The sequence below is a fragment of the Hemiscyllium ocellatum genome, chromosome 16, assembly GCF_020745735.1.
Source record: "Hemiscyllium ocellatum isolate sHemOce1 chromosome 16, sHemOce1.pat.X.cur, whole genome shotgun sequence".
Classification (NCBI taxonomy): domain Eukaryota; kingdom Metazoa; phylum Chordata; class Chondrichthyes; order Orectolobiformes; family Hemiscylliidae; genus Hemiscyllium; species Hemiscyllium ocellatum.
Window position 1 is genome coordinate 63,404,313 of NC_083416.1, and position 25,036 is coordinate 63,429,348.

The following is a 25,036-nucleotide window of genomic DNA, read 5'->3' on the forward strand; positions in this document are numbered from 1 at the left end:
ACAACAGTGGACCCAGCACTGATCCTTGGGTCACATGCCTCCAGTCTGAACAACAGCCTTCTTCCACCACCCTCTGTCTCCCAGCATCAAGCCAATTTTTTTATCCATTTATATCCAGGGAGAGCTAGCCCATGAGATCTAATCTTACTATACAATTATTGTGCAGAACCTTGTCGAAGGCCTTGTTGAAGTCCATCAAGACAATGTCAAAGCCATGCTGAACATCCCTAATCAGTCTTTGCCTTTCCAAATGCACATAAATCCTTTCTCTCAGGATTCTGTCCAACAGCTTACCCACCAGTGATGTCGGATTCATCGATCTCTAATTCCCTGGCTTTTCCTTGCAGCCTTTTGTAAATAATAACACAACATTATCCACCCTCCAGTCTTCCAGCACCTTGCCTGTGGCTGTCAATAATTCAAATTTTGAATAATTAATCTTCACCGCCTTGTTTCTGTGTGGATTTGCATCAACTCTGCTACATTTTCTTCTGTTTTGCTGAGTTGCAAGATTCTTGTGTGTGCGTCATAATTTTACGTTTATCCTGAAAGGAGACATGCTGGGATAGGTCAGGTTTTCTACATTCGGGTGAACTGAATAGCTTTCCTCATCCACATTCTTCATGCGTTCCATAACTTATCCAATGGTCATAAACACAAAAACTGCTGGTGAAATTAGTGACTCTGGCAGCAACTGTGGAGAAAAAAAGCAGGATTAACGTATTGAGTCCAATACAACCCTCCTTCAGAATTTCAGCTCAATAAGGTTAACTCCATGTCTCCCTGAAGATGCTGCCAGAATCACTGCTTCTCTAGCATTTTACCATCTTTTCAGGTTTCCAACATCCACTGATTTGTTTTTGTTTCTAAGTAACCTTGGCAGATCAATGTAAGTTAGTTAATTACAATTACCTGAGATGTGTATTTATGTGCCAAAATGCTCTGGAGATTGGGAGAGGACGGAGGGAAAGAGTGGTGTTGTCGTCGTTGTCGTAGTCATACTCAGTACTGTATGAGGAGATTACAAATTTTAATGCTATATAATTTTTTTTTTAAATGTTAACACACAAGCTCTTAAAATAGCTTGCCATGTGAATTTTGACTCTGTAGCCACATACTTGCTGGTCTAATACCAAATTAAATCTGAAAACTGAAGAAACTGCAGTCTTTTCTGAAGTTCAGCCATCTCAGTTTAGTGATGGACCAAAAATCCTATAGACAATATAGTTTTGCAATATTGTAATGGACCAGAGAAATGTTAGAAGAAAGTGAAGTGAATCCCATGAACCATTCATTGTATTGTGTAGGGCCCTCATCCAGACACTGACATGGGCTATCTCAAACTCTCATGGTGTGAAAAACTATACAACAGGATGCTTATTGGTTTAATATCTCATTATTTGGAAAAGGATTCTCAATTTCACATGGGTGAAACAGTTATGTTATTTTCTGCTTTAAAACAAGAAAAGGCAGCTGTGTAGATGAATGCCAATTGAAAGCTATCCAACCAGGTGCAGGACAGGTATGCACCCAGGATAATAAAAAAAATTGTACCTTAACATTGGGAACTAGACTGACGTCTGTAATTTCAAACTCACCTGAAAGCCAAACTTCTGCTAACTCAACTATAAGAAGCCACATGGTTTAATGAGAATCAACTGCTTCACTATAGCCAAAACAAAAACCTCTAAGAAAGAGACTGAAGTAACTCCAATATGTTTTATTTTTCCCCTCTATCTCATTTTGTGTGTGATAGTCTGTGTGAATCAAGTGAGGGGCACATCATATTCTTTAAAACCTCTGGAGAAATGTGACATAATAAATACCCTCTTTATTTTAAAATTCAATATAACTTGTTGCTGGTAACAAGTAGATTGGAACAATCTCACTGACAAAAAAATACGCACACCTTGCACAATTTTTTGATCACAAACTTTTTATTTAAAAAAAAAAGCATTCTGTCTGTGACACTCTTAATTTGGATACTTATTTCTTCCAGGCGATTGAAAACACTGAACAAATGTGCGATGATGAAATTGGAAATTGGTAGAGAGAGAAGAAAGGTGAGTTCGATTTATTGGCACTTTATTTTTCACCATTGGATTGGAGTTTAAAATACAGAATTCAATTTCTTAATATGCATGGCCTGTTGGAGAAAGTAAAGCTGTTGAAGGTTCAAGAATGTATCATTGATTTATCAATACATTTGTAAGCTGAAATAGTTTGCCATTGAGTTCCCAATTTGAATCAGACTTTTTAGAGGAAGGAAGATCTGAAGGTGAAATAACATCATACTACTTTATTTCAAAAGAAATACATCATTGACCTGGCCAAAGTTCAGAGGTTATTCTTGTGAACAGAGAATGGGTGCCTTGGAAGAGGCGGGGGGGGGGGACGGAATGATTGGAAAAGAAAGGAAATGTATTTTACCTTGTAAGCAAATGTACAAATCTGATATTGTTCTACTTTGAAGAGATTCAAACCTGATTTAAATCAAGAATGAACATTTAAAACATTTCCCATAATCAGTGAAATTGTGCAATTGTAGGGATGCCAGAAAATTCTCCTTGTACAAAATTCTTATTCATGTTCATTCTCTTAACATTTTGGTTAAATTATTTGTGCGTTTTCACTTATTCAGAACTAATATTAAGAACTACCACCAAATTATTGCATTAAAGGTAACAAAAATAGATGTTTTTAGTAATAGAAATTAATATTGCTAAATTGCACAGTAAGAATTACTGATCCTTTTTCTGCGGCTTCTTAAATAGAAATAACATTCTTTGGAGCATAAAACCCTGTTATGTTCAATTTTAACACCTCTGACGCTGTGTTTTTGGCCTTTTTTTTCAAACAATAGAGAAACACCTCCAAATTTCCCCAAATACATATGAAGCTCTGAATTTTGATGATAGTTATGTACAGGTAAGTTGAAAATAATACATGCTCCTTTTCAATACATAGACAAATTAGGTCTGCCAATATAACCGATCTCCAAATAAGAACAATTTACTTGCAAGCAAAATGCACCCTAACTGCAAATCAATTTGTTTTTAATGAAACCACCAATGTTCCTCTGGTAAGTCTGTCCTTTTTTTTTGAGGTGTTCTGAAAAAACTCTGCAAAGGCATGATTAAATATTCATTTTTTTTGTGATCTACTAATCATGTAACATTTTTGCAAGGATCTAAGTAAAACTAATACTAAATAAGTGTTTAAAATGTACATTACTACATAAGATGGTTGAGAAAATCCCTTAATCTCACAACTGGAGTCGTAGTTAAGTGATTAGCTATATACTCCTCATTGTACATGGCTTATTGAAGATACTCATCCATTCCAACCTGTCTGGATTTGTGAAATATTGCACTCCATATAGATTGAGCTCTAAATCCATCTGCACCAGTTACATTATCATGGTTGATTTACTTCTAATTTTATAATGCTCACCTCCCATTTCCAAAAGCCATGCTTTCATTTATTCAAGTGGTCCAACACTGTCATTGGCCGCCTCCTTACCTCAGCGCTGTGAATGTCACAACTCCTCCAAGAAGTCACAAGTTATTTTCGCCAGCTTTATAACGTTGTACATCGTCCTCACTTCTGCCTTGTTCTGGTAGTTGATGTCTCAGCATATTGATTTCAGAATTCTTGTTTCAAATTTCTCCATGACATCACCTTGCCTCATACTAGCCGCCTTTGTCCATTCCTTTAACACATTTTCTTATCATTCACCGCTCCTCCTTTTTCACTGCCAGCAGCTGAGATTTGCCACTACTCCTCACTCTCTGGCGCACACTGCTCAGTTCTATCCATTTTCTTTTCTTTCTCTCCCTCTTTAACCCTCAAACCCCATTTCACCCTAACCCTCTCTTGCACTTGTTCTCTTTCTTTCTCTTTCTCTCCCTTTTTCTCTTGCTCGCTCTTTTGTGCACTTTCTTTTTCTCATTTTCTTGCTCTCTTCTCCCTCCCTCTCTCCCTTGTATACTGTCTTTTTCTCAATTGCACTTTTTTTTTCTCTTTTCTTCCTCCCATCATTTTCCAAACCATTTTTTACAGCCATACTGCAAATGGCATTCTAGCCCCTCCCATTTGTCTCCTCTTGACCCTGCATATGCTCCTTCTTGTTTGAAAGTGTCCAAGTTCACGAACAATATAAATACAGAATCTTGTTGATTTTGATTATAAACAAAATTCTACTTGAGTTTCCTCAAACAAAAAAGCTTGAGTAAAGTTTGCCATTCACTGTCAGACTTGATTGTGACTTGATGCCTGAATACCAAAAAAAAGTTCACCACCAAAGATTCATGGCCCATCAGTGATAGTGATGTCTGTTCGTCAGTGTTTGCAATCAATCAGTGCTTATGTTTGTCTTCTGTTTTCAGAGTGATGATTCTGAAGATGAAGATCCTTGTGCCATCAGTAGCAAATGGACTTTTCAAAGGCACAGCAAGCAGTGGTCTCGTGTTGAGCAATTAGAACTTTTCCATCCAGAAAATCTTTGCTTACCCAGTAGCCCATGTTTGAAGACGGTTGACTGTGATGATATATTCCCAGAGCTGGAAGAGAAGCAGGAAGTTTCATCAGTTCACAGCAGCAGTAGCAGCAGTGCAGGCAGTGATAGTATCAGCTTGCCAAAAAGTTCTGAAATGCACATTACAGATTTTGAGACTAGTCGAAGTTCCTCAAGATGTTCCTCAATTAAGTTGCCATCTGCAGACACCTCCTTCAGTGGCCCACCATCTCCAAATGAGCTCTCCTGTTTTGGTACTGATGAAAAGGTCACTCAAAAGTTCTCAAAGACCAGGGGAAAGGGTTTGTTAAAGAAAATGGAAAGGCTTCGATTAAGAAGTTCTAGTCAGAAAAGGAACAATCAACAAAAATGTAGGCCATTTATCAGTGCGCCTGTGCTTCAAGAAGGATTTGATGAAGAAAAGATGAGAAATCTCAATTGTACTGACGTTGCTGAACTTGATGAGACCTTTCTTAGACAGAACCCATCATACTCCTCCCAAACCTGCAGTAGTAGCAGTCAATCTGAGAACAGTAGTACAGTAAGCACACCAAGTCCTGTCCTTCGAACACGGAGTCAAACCTTAAGTCGAAATCGAGATGGGATGTATATGGAAAGTTTTGATTCAGCACAACTACCCTGCAGGAGTATTAGCCAACAGAACTTTATAAATGAGAAGTGTCAGCATGACCATCTTCTTTTTCAGATTCCGCAAGGCCACAAACCAGGAACATTTCCGAAAGCACTTCAGCATGGTATTGTCTCACCAATAGACACTTCAGTAAACTGGAGAACTGGCAGTTTCCATGGTTATCGTCGAAGTAGATTTGGCAGAGACAGTAGGGTGAGCAGTTCAAAGGAGATTGACTGTAGGCATGACTCCCATGACGACTTAGATAATCGCATGAGTATATATGATAACATTCCAGGGGCCCTTGTTCACCTGAACAATGGAGAGGTAGCAGATGCAGCTGATGATGACGTGTTTGCAGAACTGGATGATGTCATGGAGCATGTGAATGGCCTTCAAAGACTCGTGAACAAATGGTCAGAAAAGTTTTCTGATGAAGGAGAATCTGATTCTGCAAATGACTCAGCATCTCCTTATCCATCCTCTCCAAAGGACATTCATTTGGAGATAGAGAAACATCTTGGGTGTGTTAATGAGGAAATGCAAGCTAGTAACTTGGATATTACAGAAAAGTCTGTCAATGATTTGGACCCATCAGTCCTGCATTACAAGAGGGACTCTGGCGTTGGCTCATCGTTGACGCACAACAACAGGTATTGACTACTGATCTTTCTCTTTGGTGTAAACTGCACAGGCTAGAAGTTTTTACATTTATACTTACAATATTATAGGAAATATTTGGTGTAACCATCATCTATTGTGTTAAATGAATCAATTACTGTGATCACTTTCAAAAACCTGTGCTGTTGAACATTTGCAGTCTGTGATCCGTTTTTAGTCAATGCACACTACATATGCAAATAAAATAGTTTAAATTATGATTTGTACCATATGCCTTATCTAAAATAAGGCTCTTAATTGCACTTAAGTTTTCTAATTCCCATTTACATTCCCAGATTAAATATAGAGAACTACTGTCATCATATGATCTTAGTCATGTGCCTTTTAAATATAATCAAACAAAGTGACTTGGGTTAATGCAAATGCAAATAATGTAACCAAGTTCCCATGGGTAACGACACTTGGGAACCTTTACTCTTTGAAGTATATTGGAAGTGCAAAATCTATTTTTCATAAAACATTTATTATTTTAACTGATTATTGTGATTATAGTACGCTACATTGTACTAGCCCTTTGACACAACTATTGCTAATTAACCATTGATCATAAATTCCCTGGTTCAACTTCCCTAGTTCTTGAGCTGTCCAGTCTGTCATTGTTTCTAACCTGGGTAATAGAATGTAGTCCCCTCTCTACCTTTACTTTATCTCACCTTATGTATGTAATCCAGGCCATGTAGCATACTGGTTTGGAATAATATAGGTTTTGTGATGCATGTCAGTTTCAGATTTGAGAAGGAATTCAGTTCATTAGAAACTTGTGTAAATTTTGTAGCGGATTCTGGAAGTTAATTTTAAGATTTTAATAATGTGACCTAAAGCAAACTCCTCCCATTGCAACGGTGAGATTCTAAAAAAAGTCAGATGAACTTGCAAAAGTATATGAACAATGTTGATTTTAATTTAATTTGGCTTTGAGGAAGATAATCCGCAGTTTTCAGAAAATCTGAGTCTTACTAGTGTGGGAAACAGAACTCACTCACAAATCAGCCTGAGACAAAGCCTTGGAAACAAGAACAATTTATTACAACCTTGCAAGTACCGGACGCTTCTGCAATCAAGCAGAAATGCACGCGAAAACAGAGCATGTTAGCATTCTTATTCAGTTTACAAGTTGTAGAATCACTCCTCCCTTTTTCCCATCCTATATAAGCAGATTACCTCACTTGTTTTTTTTCTCTCTAGTTATTTTCTTATCTGGCCATCCTGCTGTCCTTGTATGTCTGCATTCTTTGTTCCTTGTTTGTTCCAGCTTGTTCTTGTATCCAGTTTCTCTTATCATACTATAAGCTTTATTGTGAAATGCCCCTGCTGCTGCTTTTTGTGGTCAACTACAACACATTAGTTTTAAGGTAGGAAATAACTATTTTCTTTTAAAATATCCTCTGTATTCATTAAAGTCTTTAGCCTTAAGTATGCTACATGCTACAAGAATTCCGTGACCGTTTGTATAATGTCACCCCACCCCCCCACCGCCCCTGTTACCTGCAGAAACTACATTTCTAACCTCCCACACTATTACACACTGAAGATGGAGGGTTACATTGTACTTTGCTCAAAAACTGCATGAATTCATGTAAAACTCCGTTATCTCACTTTTTAGATTAGAATCAATTTAAACGTCATGGTATAGACAGAGAACACAGGGTGCTAACACCTTCACCATATTGTCTAGCTATCACCATTGTTAACAGCTAACCCAAGAATGCAACCTTTTTTTTAAAAAAAAGGTTTTGTGATTTACACATGAAAGAAGTGAAACTATCACGGTATTCTAACAGATGAAAGGCTTAACAGATGATCAATTTTTCAAGGTATAATTTCAGTTACATCACACTGTAAATTTTTGCTATGAATTGTGTTAGGATTGAGTCCTCCACAATCACCTGACGAAGGAGCGACGCTTTGAAAGCTTGTGTGCTTCCAATTAAACCTGTTGGATTATAATCTGGTTTTGTGTGATTTTGTAACTTTGTACACCCCAGTCCAATACCGGCATCTCCAAATCATGACACTGAAGATGAACCTTGTACACTTGAGCTTGCTTTCATATGGACACAGGCACTAGTAGGCAGATTTTTAAAAGTTCCAACGCGAATGTTTTTTTTAACTAAAATTAATTAATTTGCACAAATGAAACTGATTTAAGTTTTCAGATTTCAAACCGGTTTACTCACATGGAGAGCTAGACATACTTAATTTTTTTTTGTGATTTAAAGTCATTTTCAGTGTGTATTAATAATGCTGTATTAGGTTCCCCTTTGTAAATATCCCCATAGGGATTATTAATGCAAAGAGAAAACTGTTCTTTTACACCAGCCAATTGTACTGGTTCCTTGAAAAATGTACCTTTTTTTGATTATTTTAATACAATAAGAACTTCAACTCTAATCTAAACTCATTCGAGTTTAAATCACAGGATCTTCTTTTGACACCCCTTTTTACTTTGGGAAGAATAGAACTCCTCCACCTCTCTGGTAGAAAGGTATTGTCAGACTTATGTTGTTTTTATATTGCAGGCAGCGGAGGTTATGCTGGCAGGGTGAACTGAACTTGAATCCTCAGAACTTGCATCTCCAGATTGATAGCCAGTCTGCAGCTCAGCTCAACCTCTTACAGAAATTGGCGCTCCTGAAGCTCACCACCCTGATGGACAAATACTCCCCCTCCAGCAAGCAAGGCTGGAATTGGTAGGCCGTTGGATATAATTTAAACTTGATTTGTGGAATAACACAATTCAAATGTTTTATTGATGCCCTCTGTATCCCTCAAATTAAATGCAACCTGGTTAGTTGGTCTTACACATACTCATCACTTTTTGTGTGTGTGTGTGTGTGTGTGTGTGTGTGTGTGTGTGTGAAACAACCTGACTAAAATTGTACCAACCCCAAGGGATTAATTTTTTAAAAAATGTTAAAATTACATGATTTGAAGGTTGTAAGAAACTATTTTTGTAAAATTAATGATTAATGTCTCTTTGAAGATCAAAGCAGCCTTCTTTGATGTTGCATTTTAGTATTAAAATATTAGCTGAAATAAAATGTTATCTGTTACATAAGGATTATATTTCTTTCATTGTATCAATTTTCAGATTGCCCATGGCACCTTTTGATCCAGACAATTCTTTATAACTATATATCTTGTATGATTTCAACACACGACTGCTGATAATTTATATTTTTAGTTAATGTATTCATCCTTTCTCTTATGATTGGATACTTGACAGCACTAAAACTTTTTTAGTGTTTGGATGTTTACTGATTATGCCATGGCATGTGCCTTTTCTAGTTGCTCCTGAATAGTTTAAGTGCTAGATTTTATGGTGTAAGAGGGACAATGAGAGTCTGGCATACCAATTGGTGTGGGTATTGGACGCCCTGCCCTGGATTGTCTGGCCTTCCCCGTAGCAGTTTAATGGCTTCTTGGCCATTTGATTTTTTTTTAAAAAGTAGAACTCTGCCGATGCTAATTAAAGAGTCTGCAACTCTCTGGTCCCAGCAGGAGCATTGGGAGTGATGAACACTGCTGGGGTTATTCCCAGCTCTGAAGAGCAAGGAGCTAGAGTTACACCTAATAATAAGTGCTGGGGTAAATGGAGGTGAGGCAGAGGCTTTTATTGTGAGTCGAGAATGTGGTGCTGGAAAAGCATAGCAAGTCAGGCAGCATCCAAGGAGCAGGAAAATCGACGTTTCGGGCAAAACATTCCAGATGAAGGGCTTTTGCCTGAAACATCTATTTTCCTGCTCCTTGGATGCTGCCTGACCTGTTGTGCTTTTCCAGCACCACACATCCAACTCAAATCTCCAGCATCTGCAGTCCTCACCTCCACTTTTACTGTGGTGTCAGGCACCTGGTGAGGGGTTTAGTGGGATGAAGTGGACTAACCAGAAATAGAGGGGAGCAGGACAGAAGGCTTGGAAAGGCATTGATGGATCCAGGAAGCTTGTTAAGGTGGACTACTCCCATTCCTTGTCACTAGCCCATGCAGTGAAAGCTTCTGGGTTTCTCACAATCTAGGCCTCTTCCCTCGACTGGTTAAATCTGAGTAGTGCTGATATTGATGCCCTTATGGCCACCTAAGGGCCTCTCTGCTGATAACTGTTTTTATTTATTCATGGGTATTGTCATTACTGGCTGGGACAGTATTTAGTTTCAACACATAGCTACCTTTTGAGAGCATGGTGTTGAGCTGTGGTTTTGAACTGCCTTAGCTCATTTGGCATTGACAGACCCAAAACGCCATAAGATTAAATTCCCTACAGGTATGGAAACAGGCCTTCAGGGCCAACAAGTTCACAACGATCCTCTGAAGAGTAACCCACCCAGACCCATTCCCCTACGTTTACCCCTGACTAATGCACCTAACACTGGGCAATTTTGGATTGTGGGAGCAAACTGGAGCACCTGGAGGAAATTCACGCAGACACTGGAAGAATGTCTGTCTGTGTGGAGTTTACATAGTCGCCAGAGGCTGGAATCGAACCCAGGTCCCTGGCGCTGAGGCAGCAGTGCTAACCACTGAGCCACCGTGCCACCCCATTAGATAGAGTTCCAGACTTTTGACCCTGTGATACAAATATATTTCTGAGTTAGGATGGTGTGTTGCTTTGAGGGAAACTTCCAGACAGTTATGTCCCATTGCCTCTGTGAAGGTCTTGGCCTTCTGTATGTTAGTGAATGTGAGGTTTGAAAGGTGCTGACTAAGGAGCCTTGTTGAATTTCTGCGATATTCTTTGTAAATGCTACACACTACAACTGCTGTGCAACAATAGTGGAGGGAGTGGATGTTTGTGGATGGGGTGCCAATCAAGAGCGCTTTTCTATCCTAGATGGTGTCCAGCATCTTGGGTGTCATTGAAAGTGGACTCAACCAGGCAAGTGCGGAGTATTCTGGCACACCCCTTATTTCTGCCTTGCAGTTGGGGACTAGGGAGGTGTGAGAGTCAGGCTGCAATGAAAATTTCTGCAGGGACAGATATATAAGCAGTTGGTGTAGTTTAAAGGGCATTGTGCCTAGATTTTGTGAACTCTCTCTTTTTTATCTGGTTTCTAGGAAGTCCTGTAATTCAGCACAGAATAACTGTTTTAAAGTGACAGTCATTTAATTTTTATTATCTGGCCTCAAAGAGAACTTGTAGTACTCACTGTCAATTTAATAATATAGTTAGCAGCTGTATTGTAATGAAACTGTCAGAACTGGCCACTGTTACTGTGTAAAGCTGATTACACATCTATTAGAATTGGCAGTCACGTATTGCAATCTGGAAGCTACTATGACTGATGCCCTGATTTTCCTCCAAACATAAATTGTTTCAGGCTTTGCAAATGCAATTAATACAGACTTTGAATGGGCAATTGACCTGTTCTGTACCATTCCTGCTTTGAAAATTAAATTTTAAGCTGTAATTCTTGCTAAATAGCTCTCTAAATAACATGTATACAGTTTTGTTCCTTCAATTTATAAACTTCACTGTTAAAATAAACTTTAAAAAGAAAATAATTGCATTAAATTTTAGTTTTTTCCTTTTTAAATATTCTAAACTCTACTTTTAAATTTCCTGCTTTGCTGTTTGTGAGAATCCTCCTGTCTTATTGGCTGACCAGTCTGTTTACTGCCTGCATTGTTTTTGCAGCTTAAAATTCAAATCAATGTCAGACGAAATCTAGAGCTCGCTGAATCTTTCTGGGCAGTTTTATTACAGATCAACTAAGAATGCATCACTGCTTTCCTGACTGACTGTAAAATGCAGTCCAATATGTTGTGTTCTGTTCGGTCCAAAAATTGCCACAATAGTTGTATATAAAATCTTATTAACTATATTGAATTTCTGATTCTATAGGACAGTTCCAAAGTTTATCAGGAAGATGAAAGCACCTGATTACAAAGATCAAGTAGTGTTTGGCGTTCCATTGTTGCTAAACGTGCAGCGTACAGGGCATCCGTTACCAAAGGGTATTCTGCAGGCCATGTATTTCCTCAGGAGCCATTGCCTTGATCAGGTTTGTGTAAATTTTTTAAAAATGATTTTGATCCATGTTAATGCTCAATGAAAACTAAGAACTTCCCATTTCTTTTAGCTCAGTGAAACCATTGGCTGGTATGTCCTGGTCAAATATAAAATGGACATATTTGTGTCTTAACCCCCAGCTTCAGAAATATTCACTCTAAATATTCAGACTCCACTTTAATCAAATCAGTTAATGCCTCTGAGTGAAACGGGTAGTTTAGTGCCAATTTATGGCAATTTTATTTTCTTGATTAACTCATGCTTGCTAAGCAAGAATACCTCAGACTTGGGATTCCTTATAATTTGCAGCAAATGGAAATTTATACATATTTGTGACCTGAAATAAAAATCTGGTAGATTTTGGATCTTGGGACCATACAAGACAGTTCATGGTGCTCCCAGATTTTATTTCCATTGACATTGCCCCTGGTAAATTTGTTAATAAAACAATGTAAAACGGTGTAAAGCAATTTAACAAGTGTTTATTTAAAGGCTTTATATTAAAAAGAATCATCTGACTATACTTTGTTAAATTTGGTTGCATTTAGAGTACATTTGTATAAAGGTTTAAATGAAGCATTAGGTTATATTTTTGGTATAGGATGGCTTTGATTTTTATTCCAGTAACTGATAAAGCTGTGATAATATGTTTCTTAAAATGATTTTTAAAATTTTGTTTACTCTTAATGTCATGATATTTAACCATCTTCTTCATGTTCATCACATTAGGTTGGATTATTCAGAAAATCTGGAGTCAAGTCAAGGATCCAGGCACTACGCGAAATGAATGAAAGCTGCCCAGATGGAGTCAGCTATGAAGGCCAATCTGCGTTTGATGTAGCAGACATGGTAAAACAGTATTTCCGGGATCTGCCTGAACCCTTGTTGACCACCAAGCTCTGCGAGTCATTCCTCCATATTTATCAGTGTAAGAGTACTCTTATTTAAGTCATTCATTCCTCTCTCTGGTTTTTATTGACTGACACTGATACCCAGATGTTGTTTCTTTCAATATAAACATAGTCCCTCCTATTAAAAGATGCTTATTCCTGCTGAGCAAGAGAGAACTTATTTCCAAACACCAGGCAGACTCTTACAAGGGCCAGAGTGATGTGGACTGTGGCAGGATCAGGTGAGAGGTCAGTTGAGGTCTAGTAAGATGTGTTTGACATGACTAGCTATCACTAATATCCTTACACACAGACAAAGGACACCACTTTGACTGGGACAATACATCCATCCTAGGACAGGCTGAACATAGACATGAGGCAAAAGTGAGGACTGCAGATGCTGGAAAGCAGAGTTTAGATCAGAGTGGTGCTGGAAAAGCACAGCAGGTCAGGCAGCATCCGAGGAGCAGGAAAATCGATGTTTCGGGCAAAAGCCCTTCATCAGGAATAGAGACAGGAAGCCTCTACTTCACCTTACCCCAGTTCCAACCTTCCAGCTCAGTACTGTGTCCTCATGACCTGTCCTACCTGCCTATCTGCCTTCCCACTATCCACTCCGCCCTCCTCTCTAACCTATCACCTCCATCCCCGCCTCTATTCACTGATCTTGTACATTTTGCTACTTTCTCAGCACGGCCTCTCCCCTCTTTCTGCCCCCGCCCCCGCCACTCCCTACTCTCTTCCGCCCTGTCTTTTCCACCCTCCATTTATTTCTCCACCCTGAAGGCTTCCTGTCTCTACTCCTGATGAAGAGCTTTTGCCCGAAACGTTGATTTTCCTGCTCTTCGGATGTTGCCTGACCTACTGTGCATTTCCAGAACCCCTCTGATCTAAACCGAGAAACGCACAGGAATTCCCAGAAGCCTGGCATTCAAACCAGAACTCCATCAATAATCATGTTAGTTTGGACCCCATTTACCAATCTCTGAGAAGAAGACCCAGAAATTTAGATTAGATTCCCTACAGTGTGGAAACGGGCCCTTCAGTTCAACTAGTCCACACTGACCCTCCGAAGAGTAACCCTACCCAGACCCATTCCCCCTAACTAATGCACCTTACTCTATGGGCAATTTAGCATGACCATTTCACCTGAATTGTACATCTTTGGACTGTGGGAGGAAACTGGAGCACCCAGAGGAAACCCACGCAGACAGAGAATGTGCAAACCCCACACAGGCAATCGCCCAAGGCTGGAATCGAACCCGGGTCCCTGGTTATGTGAGCCACCGTGCTACCCAACTTCTATCACCCAACTTAAAAGACCAAGACACTTAAGTAGAAAGCCAGCACTTCACCGGAGACTCATTGATGATGTTAACTAGCATGGTGACAAAATGTCTGAGAACAAATCTACCAGCTCAGCGAGCAAACTTGCAACCTGAAGATGTTTCTGTTTTTGTAAATGCTTTAGCAAAGCCAATTTCACACTGGGCATCAGCAAGTTGCTTATTAGGTGGATTAGAGCTTACTGGGCAATGGCTTGATGGTCTTTAATTCAGAGACCCAGGTAATGTTCTGGGGACCTGGGTTTGAATCTGGCCACAGCAGATGTTAGAATTCGAATTCCATAAGAGTTTAACGATAACTGAATCTGTTGTCAATTGTCAGAGAAAACCAATCCAGTTCATTCATGTCCTTCAGGAAAGGAACTACTATGGTCCTTACCTGGTCAGGCATACATGTGATTCCAGACCCACCACAATGTGGTTGACCCATAACTGTGCTCTGGGTGCTTAGGGATGGGTAATAAATGCTGGTCTAGCCAGTGACACCCACATCTGGTGAATGAATAATAGCTCATCTCACCTTTATTAATATTCAGTTTCCTATCTTACCAAACTCTCAAAGCAAGCCAGATATCTGGAAATCTGAGTGAGTACCTGTCAACTTCAGCTCATCACTGGGCTGCAAAGAGTTTCCACGTCGTTTGGTACCGAACAGCATCTCGAGCCATGATCCACAGGCTCTGACATGCACGTGGCTTGTCCATGATGTTGGCATCTGGAATTTGCCAGCTCCCAAGGACCATCATGGCACCTCCCCAATTCACTGATAAGGCTCAGACTTGCGTTTCAGGTTGCAGCAGCAACTCTGGCTGAAGGGCCAGGCAGCAAAGGGAGCTTCCGGGACATGCACCTGGATTATGGACTGCTCCAGGCTGCGTTTCAGGGCTGCTCACTTGCGCTCTTGAAGCTTGTACACTTAATACAGCCTGCATTTTCACAGTATCCTTGCCTTGCTGTGCATATTAGTGCAAGGCACATAAAACATCTGCAAAGGCTATTAGTGCTACTGTATTGATGTGTTGTACGCAGAAAGTCTAATTGATAGGAAACTAGCTGAATGGGGAGCAACAAGACCTCTTGATGTGCAGCGTGCCAAAACTTCAGTTTAACATCAGCATGTGCCAGCTGTCTGAGCAGTAAGTGCAGTGCAAGTGTATTCACCGAAACAGCCACATTGGAAAACTGGGGGCTGGTCCTCAGTTCAAGCCAGTGGATTCTGTGAGTGTTCCAGAGGCCCCAGTACAGGCAGTTAGTGGCATAGTCAGCATGTAGTCTAATGTCTTGGCATAGCCACTCGTCCACTTGGGACGAGTATACAGCGATCTGTGTGACTGCAGCCCAGGGAAGGGGCAAAGGTCTGGTCTGTAGGGCCACCAGCAACAGACCGAGGGGTGTTGCGGTGATGCAAAGGCAGCAATTAAGGTCTGATCAGTCATTTATATAGGGTCAGCTCATCAGGGGTCTGGGGTCAATACAAGCCTGAGGGTCTGTCCATTAATTGTTGAGGAGAGTGAAAGGGTTAGTCTGTCAGGGCAGTGGGGACATTGGCAAAAGAGGTGGGACAGTTGAGGCTGGTGTGGGCGGTAGGTGGGCAGCAGAGGCATTGGGAGGGGGTTGAAAACAAATTGGTAACAGGATGGGGTGAATTTCTGTATATAGTGGGGCATGCAGAATAACATCAAAGGGTTTCCTGGATGGTTAATTATTGGCAGTGACCTCCACAAAGGGAGAATAAAGAACTAGGGTGAGCAACCCTAAGATATGATGTTGGAGTTCAGGGGACACTTGGAAGCTCTCTACTTTGGGGAATGGGTGGAAATGGGCAGTTGGGATAGTGCTAGGTAAAAGGGAGCATGGAGACTCTGGGAAATTGCAGGAGGGAGAGCCTTGTGACCAGACAGGGTGCTTATAGAGCTCCCTGAAATCACTTGCTGCTCTCCGGAAGCCAAATGGCTTGAACAGCTGTGGGCAGAATCAGTGTCACTTTTGATGGGCAACAGCCTAATTCCTAGAAGGCTAGCATGCTGCAGAGTTCCAGTGAATCACAATGCAAATCAGAGGAACAATACTGATATTGACACTTGTTTTAAAGTTGTGAACTAGCCCCCATTTTCTTCCTTTTATCTTCTAGCTTGTTATCATGTCCTCCCCCAACCCACCACCACCACAACCCCTCAATTCCACTTACTGTCCTTTCCAGTCTGGCAGGAGAGACACTATTCTCTCATTTCAATCACTAATCTGAACTATCGACATCTTTCTCCATCAGCATCCTACACCCATTACCTGCAGAACCAATCTCCCTGACCCCTCTCCTCTTCTCCCCTCCCCCTCCGCCCCCAGAAAAAACAAAGCATAAATGCTATTCTGTCTACACATGACTTCAGCTCTGTTGAAGAGTCATCTAGACTGGAAATGTTAGTGTTCTCTCTCTCTCTCTCTCTCTCTCTCTCTCTCTCTCTCTCTCTCTCTCTCTCTCTCTCCATAAATGCTGTATAACCCACTGTGATCTCCAGCATTTGTTGTTTTCAGTGCAGATTTCAGCATCTGCAGTAACTTAGCTCCTAGCCTAGAATCCAAGTCTGCTGGAGGTGAGGATATTGAAGGGGAAAAGCTTGCAAACTCCATTACATATCATTTTCAAACACTTTATTGAACCCACACAGGGCGTATAGAGTGGAAATGTTTGTCAAAGACAGTTTGTACTGTCTCATTGGTGCTGACTAAACTGACGTTGTTACCTTAGCATTGCTGAAGTTAGCAGCAGTAAATTAAAAGGAGGTGAATGCTGGACAAAAATGCCCCATAGTTTGTGAAACTTCTAAAGGTGTTGAGGCTAAGGAGAATATTGCTGCATTATTTGTCATGGAAGTGTGACGGTGGACTCTAATGAAGGCGTTAGGAAATGGAATGATTGAGGTGGGTCCAGGATGGGAAGTCTAGGGTGGTGGGGCTGTGAGAGCACAACAAGCACTTAGTTTCTGGTGTTTTTTGTTGATCACTCAGGTGATAAAGCACCTTCACCATATTGGTGTAAAATCCTACCAGGGCCTACCATGATGGGTCAAGTAACAGGGTGGCTGAAAGGCTGGCTCTCTAGCTCAGAGCAAGCTAGGAGCACCCTCACTGGGTTAACCTCGCATGCTATGCTCTGCATAATTGAACCAGGCAATAACCGAGTAGAATTATCCCTGGACTGTTAATCCAGAGACCGAGGTAATGTTCTGGGGTCATGGGTTCGAATCCTACCACAGCAGATGGTGGAATTTGAATTCAGTAAAATATCTGGGATTAAGAATCTATTGACCATGACCCCATTGCTGATTGTTGGAAAAGCCCATTTGGTTCACTAATGTCCTTTCGGGAAGGAAACTGCCATCTTTACCTGGTCTGGCCTACATGTCACTCCAGACTCTCAATGTGGTTGACTCTTTACTGCCCTCTGTGCAAGTAGGAATGGGCAACAAATGCTCCCTAGCCAGCGATGCCCTCCTCACTTGAATGAATGAGGGGAAAAAAAGGGCAATGAGATGAGGTGAATAGATGCTGAGGAACCAGATAATGGGAGCAGTTGACTGGGGAGAAGTGTGAGGACGTTGAGATGGAGGGAGCTGCGCTTGTGGATGACCAGAGGTGGCTGCATTGGGCCCTACAAGGCAGACAGGACATGACCAACCGAAGCTAGCCAGATGCAGAACACCACCATGGATACAATAGCAGCATTTGTTTCTCATTGTGGGGGCAAACCTCAGCCTGCATTTGTTCCTTTTGAGGATCCCTTTTACTAGCTGCCAATAAAACCTCATGGTTGGACTTGTCTGAAGATCTGCCTGTATGTGAGGTTCTGCTACTTGGCAATGACTCTATGTGGGTGATGCTGAGCTCTGGGGTAAGAGGAGCAGGGACTCTGAGGGTATTAATGCAGGATGTACCTGAGCGTAGGTAATGTGCGAAAGTGAGGACTGCGGATGTTACAGATCAGAGTTGTGTGGTGCTGGAAAAGTACAGCAGGTCAGGCAGCTTCTGAAGAGCAGGAAAATCAACGTTTTGAGCAAAAACCATTCACCAGGAATCTCTTGGTGGTTAAACGGTAACCAGGATGAGAGAATAGAGTTGTTTGTGTGAGGGGCTGTCAGCCATGCCAGCTGTGTACCATGGATGGCATGGCTTTGTGGGTGCTGTCTGAATGTCAGTGAGGGGCAATGCCAGGCTTTGCACACAGACAAGTGGTGACAGCAGCTTTTCAAAGATGGCGTGGGTGCAATAAATGATAATACTCTGTTGATATCTGCCAAAAAACCAAGTTGTTATTGGAACAGCGTGTGGTAAGGAGTGCCTAGAATTGGATGTGAGGGGTGCCATGACGGCTGGATAAGTAGTTGATGAGGCACATTTGGTAAGACACAAAACCTAAGGCTCACAGCAAAAATCCCTCCAAAAGAACTCCACGTAACTTGCACTCAGCCAAAAGCAGTTTGATTCAAACTACTGTTTCGTTTCTTCTCACTATTAAAGGGATTTGAATTGCCAGATCTCCTTTCATTTCCGAATTCAAAGCCAATGAGGTAATCTTTATCCTTCTGTTCAAATGGAACAGTGCAACCAGTTTTCTCCCTGGCTTTTGTACCAAAAGGACACTTAACTGTTTTTAAATGTGTGCCAAATGACTGTGTTTTATGAAAGAGCAGATGGGGTGATGCGGATCCTCAATTCCAAATTCTGTAAAATCAAGGGTGATCAAACACATGGGCTGTGTTAAGGATTTAATTTACCAAAGAAGCAGCAGTGAGCCATTAAGTCCCTTGAGCCAATTCTGTCTCTCGGGCCACATCTGAACAGTTCAGTTTAGCTGCTCTTTTCTCCATTTCCCTTGATGCCTTGTACTTAATGATCCTTTATGCCAGAAAGGGAATCCTTCTGATTCTGCGTGTTGGGAATCTTGGGCAGATATGAAAGTATTAATGTAGCCTCATTGGTTGTAGAATGCACTGGTTTCTTAAGTTAATTATGTGCTTTCTTACTGACAATACTATAAAAGGATGAATGTGCAAATTGCAGTTGGATATTTTATGGTTGAAGTAGGTTAGTGTTAATTTTGTAAAAACTAATTATTTGAATGAAATTTATAGGACCTTACTAGAAATGGCAAAAGAAACATATATCATTAAGAGTTTTTGTCAGAAAAGTAGCTGAATATTGGGAAATTGGAACTAAATATGTCACTGCATTCCTCAGCCAGGGAGCTAGCACAAGTCTGATGTGCTGAATGATCTTTTTCTGGCAAATAGAATGTGAATCCTTTTTTTTTGGTCAGTTATGTTTTGTGAAGTTGATTTTCTCTCTCTTCCACCCCACCCCTCCCTGAGTGCAAGGAATTGCTTGTCTCCGTTTTGTGATCCTCCTTTTGACTTTTATCTCTGTGCATCTACAGTTCTGCCGATAGACCAACAGCTTCCAGCTGTGCAGTCAGCCATTCTGCTGCTCCCAGACGAAAATCGCGAAGCTCTGCAGACCCTTCTCTTCTTTCTCTGTGATGTCGTGGCTTGTGTCAATGAGAACCAAATGACACCTACAAACCTTGCAGTCTGCCTGGCTCCATCCCTCTTCCACCTCAACACCCTGAGAAGGGAAAGCACTACCTCACGGTAGGTTTGCGATCTTTTATCAAGTAGGACTTTTAACTCCCTTGGAGATGTGAAAGTAAGAGGAATCTCCATGTTTGTGCACCTTTTAAAAGGCATACAATGGGTTATGGGTAGACAATTGATTAAAGTGCATGAGGTTGATTTTTATCCCTCTCTTTGGCCTCCGTCAAGTTAATTACTGCTGAAGGGGCAGCAGTGGTCGGAGCTTCAGACTCACTCCCTTTTATTATTGGGGGCTTTGTGAAATACTGTAATATCAGTGGGGATGTGAATGGGTGCATTGTAAAATACATACAGACACCATACCAGGTCCTCTCCCATTACGTCAGTGCATAGAGTCAGGATTATTCTATGATTTAATTGGCTCAAGATTACAGCAACTAAATGGATTGTACAATGAACTGTGCTCATGTGCTGACACAGGCCTGGTTGAGTTCCATTCTGTAATGCAAGCTGAATGCGCTCCCCCTTGAGAGAATGTTCGTTTTATCTCCAGTCAAGAGGGGCAGCTTTGAATTTATAATTACAGATAAAGCTGTTCTTTTATTTCTCGAGCTTAGCTTTAAATCTTCAAAGCCAGGCTGCAAGCTGGCTGCTTATCGTCTCCTGATAACTATGATTCTGTGCTGTGCTGGAGTGGAGGAATGTTGACAGTTGATATCCCTGGAATAGATGTTACACACAGTTTGTGCTCTAGACAACACTGGCTAACTAGATAGCAATTTAGAGTCTTTTTTTTCCCCCCCTTCTGCCAAGGGTGAGCCAGAGGAAGTACAGTCTCGGGAAGCCTGATCAGAGGGATCTGAGTGAAAACCTTGCTGCTGCCCAGGGATTGTCCCACATGATTGCTGAGTGTACAAATCTCTTCCTGGTAATAACCATCTCCTGCAAACTGTTCCTCTTTGGCTAATGAGTGCTGATTAACAAAATTAATTTTCAATTTCTGTTTCTACTAAAGCCTGTTGTGAATGAAATGTTTATAATTTAAGTGTGTACATGAAAATTTTCTGATTTATTATGTGGATGTACCTACTAGAGAAGGTGCAAAACTTGATCTACTCTTGGGAAATAAGGCAGGGCAGGTGACTGAGGTGTCGATGGGGGAGCACTTTGGGAACAGCAAACATTAATTCTATTAGTTTTAAAATAGTGATGGAAAAGGATAGAGCAGATCTAAAATTTGAAGTTCTAAATCGGAGGAAGGCCAATTTTGACGGTATTAGGCAAGAACTTTTGAAAGCTGATTGGGGGCAGATGTTCGCAGGTAAAGGGATGGCTGGAAAATGGGAAGCTTTCAGAATTGAAGTAATGAGAATCCAGAGAAAGTATATTCCTGTTAGGGTGAAAGGAAAGGCTGGCAGGTATAGGGAATGCTGGATGAATAAAGAAATTGAGGGTTTGGTTAAGAAAAAGAAGGAAGTGTATGCAAGGTCTAGACAGGACAGGTTGAGTGAATCCTTCCTTAGAGTAGAAAGGAAGTAGGAGTTTACTTAAGAGGGAAATCAGGAGGGCAAAAGGGGGACATGAGATAGCTTTGGCAAATAGAATTAAGGAGAATCCAAAGGGTTTTTACAAATACGTTAAGGACAAAAGGGTAACTAGGGAGAAAATGGGGCCCCTCAAAAATAGGCAAGGCGGCCTTTGTGTGGAGCTGCAGAAAATGGGGGAGAGACTAGATGAGTGTTTTGCATCAGTATTTACTGTGGAAAAGGATATGGAAGATATAGACTGTAGGGAAATAGGCAATGACACCTTGCAAAATGCCCAAATTACAGAAGAGGAAGTGCTAGAAGTGTTGAAATGGGTAAGGTGGATAAATCCCCAGGATCTGATGAAATGTACCCTAGAAATCAGTAGGAAGCTAGAGAAGTGATTGCTGGGCTTCTTGCTGGGATATTTGTATCATCGATAGTCACACGTGAGGTCCAGGAAGACTGGAGGTTGGCTAGTGTGGTACCACTGTTTAAGAAGGGTGGTGAGGACAAGTCAGGGAACTATAGACCAGTGAGCCTTACACTGGTGGTGGGCAAGTTGTTGGAGGAAATTCTAAGGGACAGGGTGTACATATATTTGGAAAGGAAATGACAATTAGGGATAGTCAACTTTTTTTTGCGGGAAAAATCATGTCTCGCAAACTTGATTGAGTTTTTTGAAAAAGTAACAAAGAAGATTGAGGGCATATCTATATGGACTTCAGTAAGGTATTTGACAAGTTCCCCATGGGAGACTGATTAGCAACGTTAGATCTCACTGAATATAGGGAGAACTAGCCATTTGGATACAGAACTGGCTCAAAGATAGAAGACAGAGGGTGGTGGTGGAGGATTATTTTCAGACTGGAGGCCCGTGACCAGGGGAGTGCCACAAGGATCGGTGCTGAGTCCTCTACCTTTTGTCGTTTACATAAATGATTTGGATGTGAGCATAATAGGTACTGTTGTAAGTTTGGAGATGACACCAAAATTGGAGGTGTAGTGGACAGTGAAGAGGGTTACCTCAGATTACAACAGGATCTGGACCAGATGGGCCAATGGGCTGAGAAGTGGCAGATGGAGTTTAATTCAGATAAATGTGAGGTGCTATATTTTGGGAAAGCAAATCTTAGCAGGACTTATACACTTAATGGTAAGGTCCTAGGGAGTGTTGCTGAACAAAGAGACGTTGGAGTGCAGGTTCATAGCTCCTCGAAAGTGGAGTCACAGGTAAATAGGATAATGAAGGAGGTGTTTGGTATGCTTTCTTTTATTGGTCAGAGTAATGAGTACAGGAGTCAGGAGGTCATGTCGTGGCTGTACAGGACATTGATTAGGCCACTGTTGGAATATTGTGTGCAATTCTGGTCTCCTTCCTATCGGAAAGATGTTGTGAAACTTGAAAGGGTTCAGAAAAGATTTCCAAGGATGCTGCCAGGGTTGGAGGATTTGAGCTGTAGGGAGAGCTTGAACAGGCTGGAGCTGTTTTCTCTGGAGCATTGTAGTCTGAGGGGTTGACGTTATAGAGGTTTACAAAATTACAAGGGGCATGGATAGGGTAAATAGGCAAAGTCTTTTCTCTGGGGTCGGGGAGTCCAGAACTAGAGGGCATAGGTTTAGGGTGAGAGGGGAAAGATATAAGAGATCTCAGGGGCAACTTTTTCAGAGGGTGGTTCGTGTATGGAATGAGCTGCCAGAGGAATGGAGGAAGTGGTACAATTGCAACATTTAAGAGGCATTTGGAAGGGTATATGAATAGGAAGGGTTTGGATACGTGCCGTGTGCTAGCAGATGGGACTAGATTGGGTTGGTATGTGGTCAGCATGGACGGGTTGGACCGAAGGGTCTGTTTCCATGCTGTACATCTCTGACTCTATGTACATTTCTATGACTCTATGTACATCTCTGACAAGACTACTTCTGTACACTTCACAACAAGGAAATTGAAGCAAAAATCAAATTCTAAAACAAGGGGGAATTCTTTGGGGGGGTGCAGCTCAAAGGAAATGGGAGGGGCAAGTTTTTTTTAAAGCAGTTGTAGCAGTCTGGGGTGATCGAGGCAGATACACTAGAGGTGTTTATAGGACTTTTACACAAGCACATGAATATATAAAGAATGGAGGGATATGGACTAAGGGCAGGCAGAAGGAATTAGTTTAACTTGGTGCAGCAATGTGGGCTGAAGGGCCCATATCTGTGCTGTACTGTTGCATGTTTTACACAAAGGTATCAGTCAATATACAGCAAGATCTCATTGCAAAAAAAAACTCCCTCAAACTGCAAAGAATCTTTTCCCCTTGGATGATTTTTAAAAACCTTAAATCGTCTGATCCCTGGAGCATAGTAAGTAATTCCAACCCCCATCCCACCTGATATTCTGCTTTTATGGCTGTGCAATAATGATCAGTTAAAGCATGATTAGTTTTCAGACTGAAAGATTTAATGTAAATGCAGCACTTTCTTTTTGGATCCCTTAAAGGGAGGAAGTATCAGAGTCCCATAGCACGGAAACAGACCTTTTGGTCCATCCAATCCATAATCCCAAACTAAACTCGTCCCACCTGACTCTGCTTGGCCCATATCCCTCCACATATTTCTTATTCATGCAATTATCCAAATATCTTTTAAATGTTACATTCACCAAATCCTCTGGAAGTTCATTCCACACACAAACCACTTAGAATTAAGCATTGTCTCAAATCTATTTTTAAAATTTTTCTCCTCTCCCTTTTAAAAATATGTCCCCTAGTCTTGAAAACCCCACCCTAGGGGAAAGATGCCTGCCATTCACCTTATCTATATTCATCCAGATTTTATAAACCTCTATATAAGATTACCCCCTCAACCTCTTACACTCCAGTGAGGAAAAATGCCTCACCTTATCCAGTCTTCCCTTTCAACTCTCTCTCTCTGTTCCTGGTAATATCCCGGTGAACTAGTTATGGAATTTTTAACTCACTTTCCTCCATCCTTGATGCATTCCCAATTTACTTGCTTTTCTAAACTTAACTGTTTGTACTTAGCAACTTTCTACTTATATCCATTTCTATTTATTTGCTACTCTTTCCTGTCATGGATCTCCATACTGGTAATTTAGCTTTTATGACGTATTTGAGATAACGGCAATTTTTGTTTTCCTTTCTCAGGTTCCTGAGCAATGGGTAGAGCAGTGCCAGAGCTTGTCCATCAGCCAGGATTTCCAGATGGAGTGTGACGATAGTCCAAACAACTCTGACTGGTATCTTAATATCAAGGCTACATTGCAGGGTTCTTTACAGAACACGCTGAAGGAGGGGAAAGAGAAATTTAAAGGTTGGACCAGCTGCTCCAGTGTAGAACATGTGGAAATCATGTACAAAAAGGTGAGTAATAATGATGAGAATGTGAGTCTGTTCAAAAAGTGCTTTAAGAATTAAAGTACTGGACAGAAGAGGATTCTGATGATCTACATCCCCTGGCAGAAGAGTCTGGGGTCATATACTCACAATAAGGAGTCAGCCATTGAGATTACAAACCTTTTGGAATTGTGGATGCTTATTGAGTATTTTTTAAGATTTGATAGGAATTTGGATACTAAAAGCATCCAACTTATTGAATGGTAAAGCAGACTGGAGGGATTTATTATGTTAATATAAATGCAATTCAGAGTAGTAATCAGAAAATAGAGGCAAGATCAGAAGAGGAGATATTAGAGCAAGATGACCAAAATATTTAGTCAAAGATCATTAAAATAGGAATAGAATTAGGTCATTCAGCCAATCGGGTCTGCTCTGCCATTTGATCATGGCTGGTATGTTTCTCAGCCCCATTCTCCTGCCTTCTCGTATTCCTTGATCCATTTATCCAT

At 41.0% G+C, this 25,036-nt stretch overlaps 1 protein-coding gene across 3 annotated transcripts in view; it reads left to right on the forward strand.

The window, feature by feature from the left end:
• The window catches only part of si:dkeyp-23e4.3 (rho GTPase-activating protein 7), a 188,367-nt gene that overhangs the window by 149,201 nt on the left and 14,130 nt on the right, over positions 1-25,036 (forward strand). For all 3 annotated transcript variants that reach the window (XM_060837327.1, XM_060837328.1, XM_060837330.1), the window contains 8 exons: positions 2,000-2,063; positions 4,389-5,800; positions 8,348-8,518; positions 11,669-11,828; positions 12,566-12,764; positions 19,504-19,717; positions 20,474-20,588; positions 24,336-24,551. In XM_060837327.1, the coding sequence (XP_060693310.1) occupies positions 2,000-2,063; positions 4,389-5,800; positions 8,348-8,518; positions 11,669-11,828; positions 12,566-12,764; positions 19,504-19,717; positions 20,474-20,588; positions 24,336-24,551 (2,551 nt within the window). The remainder of the gene's footprint in view (positions 1-1,999; positions 2,064-4,388; positions 5,801-8,347; positions 8,519-11,668; positions 11,829-12,565; positions 12,765-19,503; positions 19,718-20,473; positions 20,589-24,335; positions 24,552-25,036) is intronic.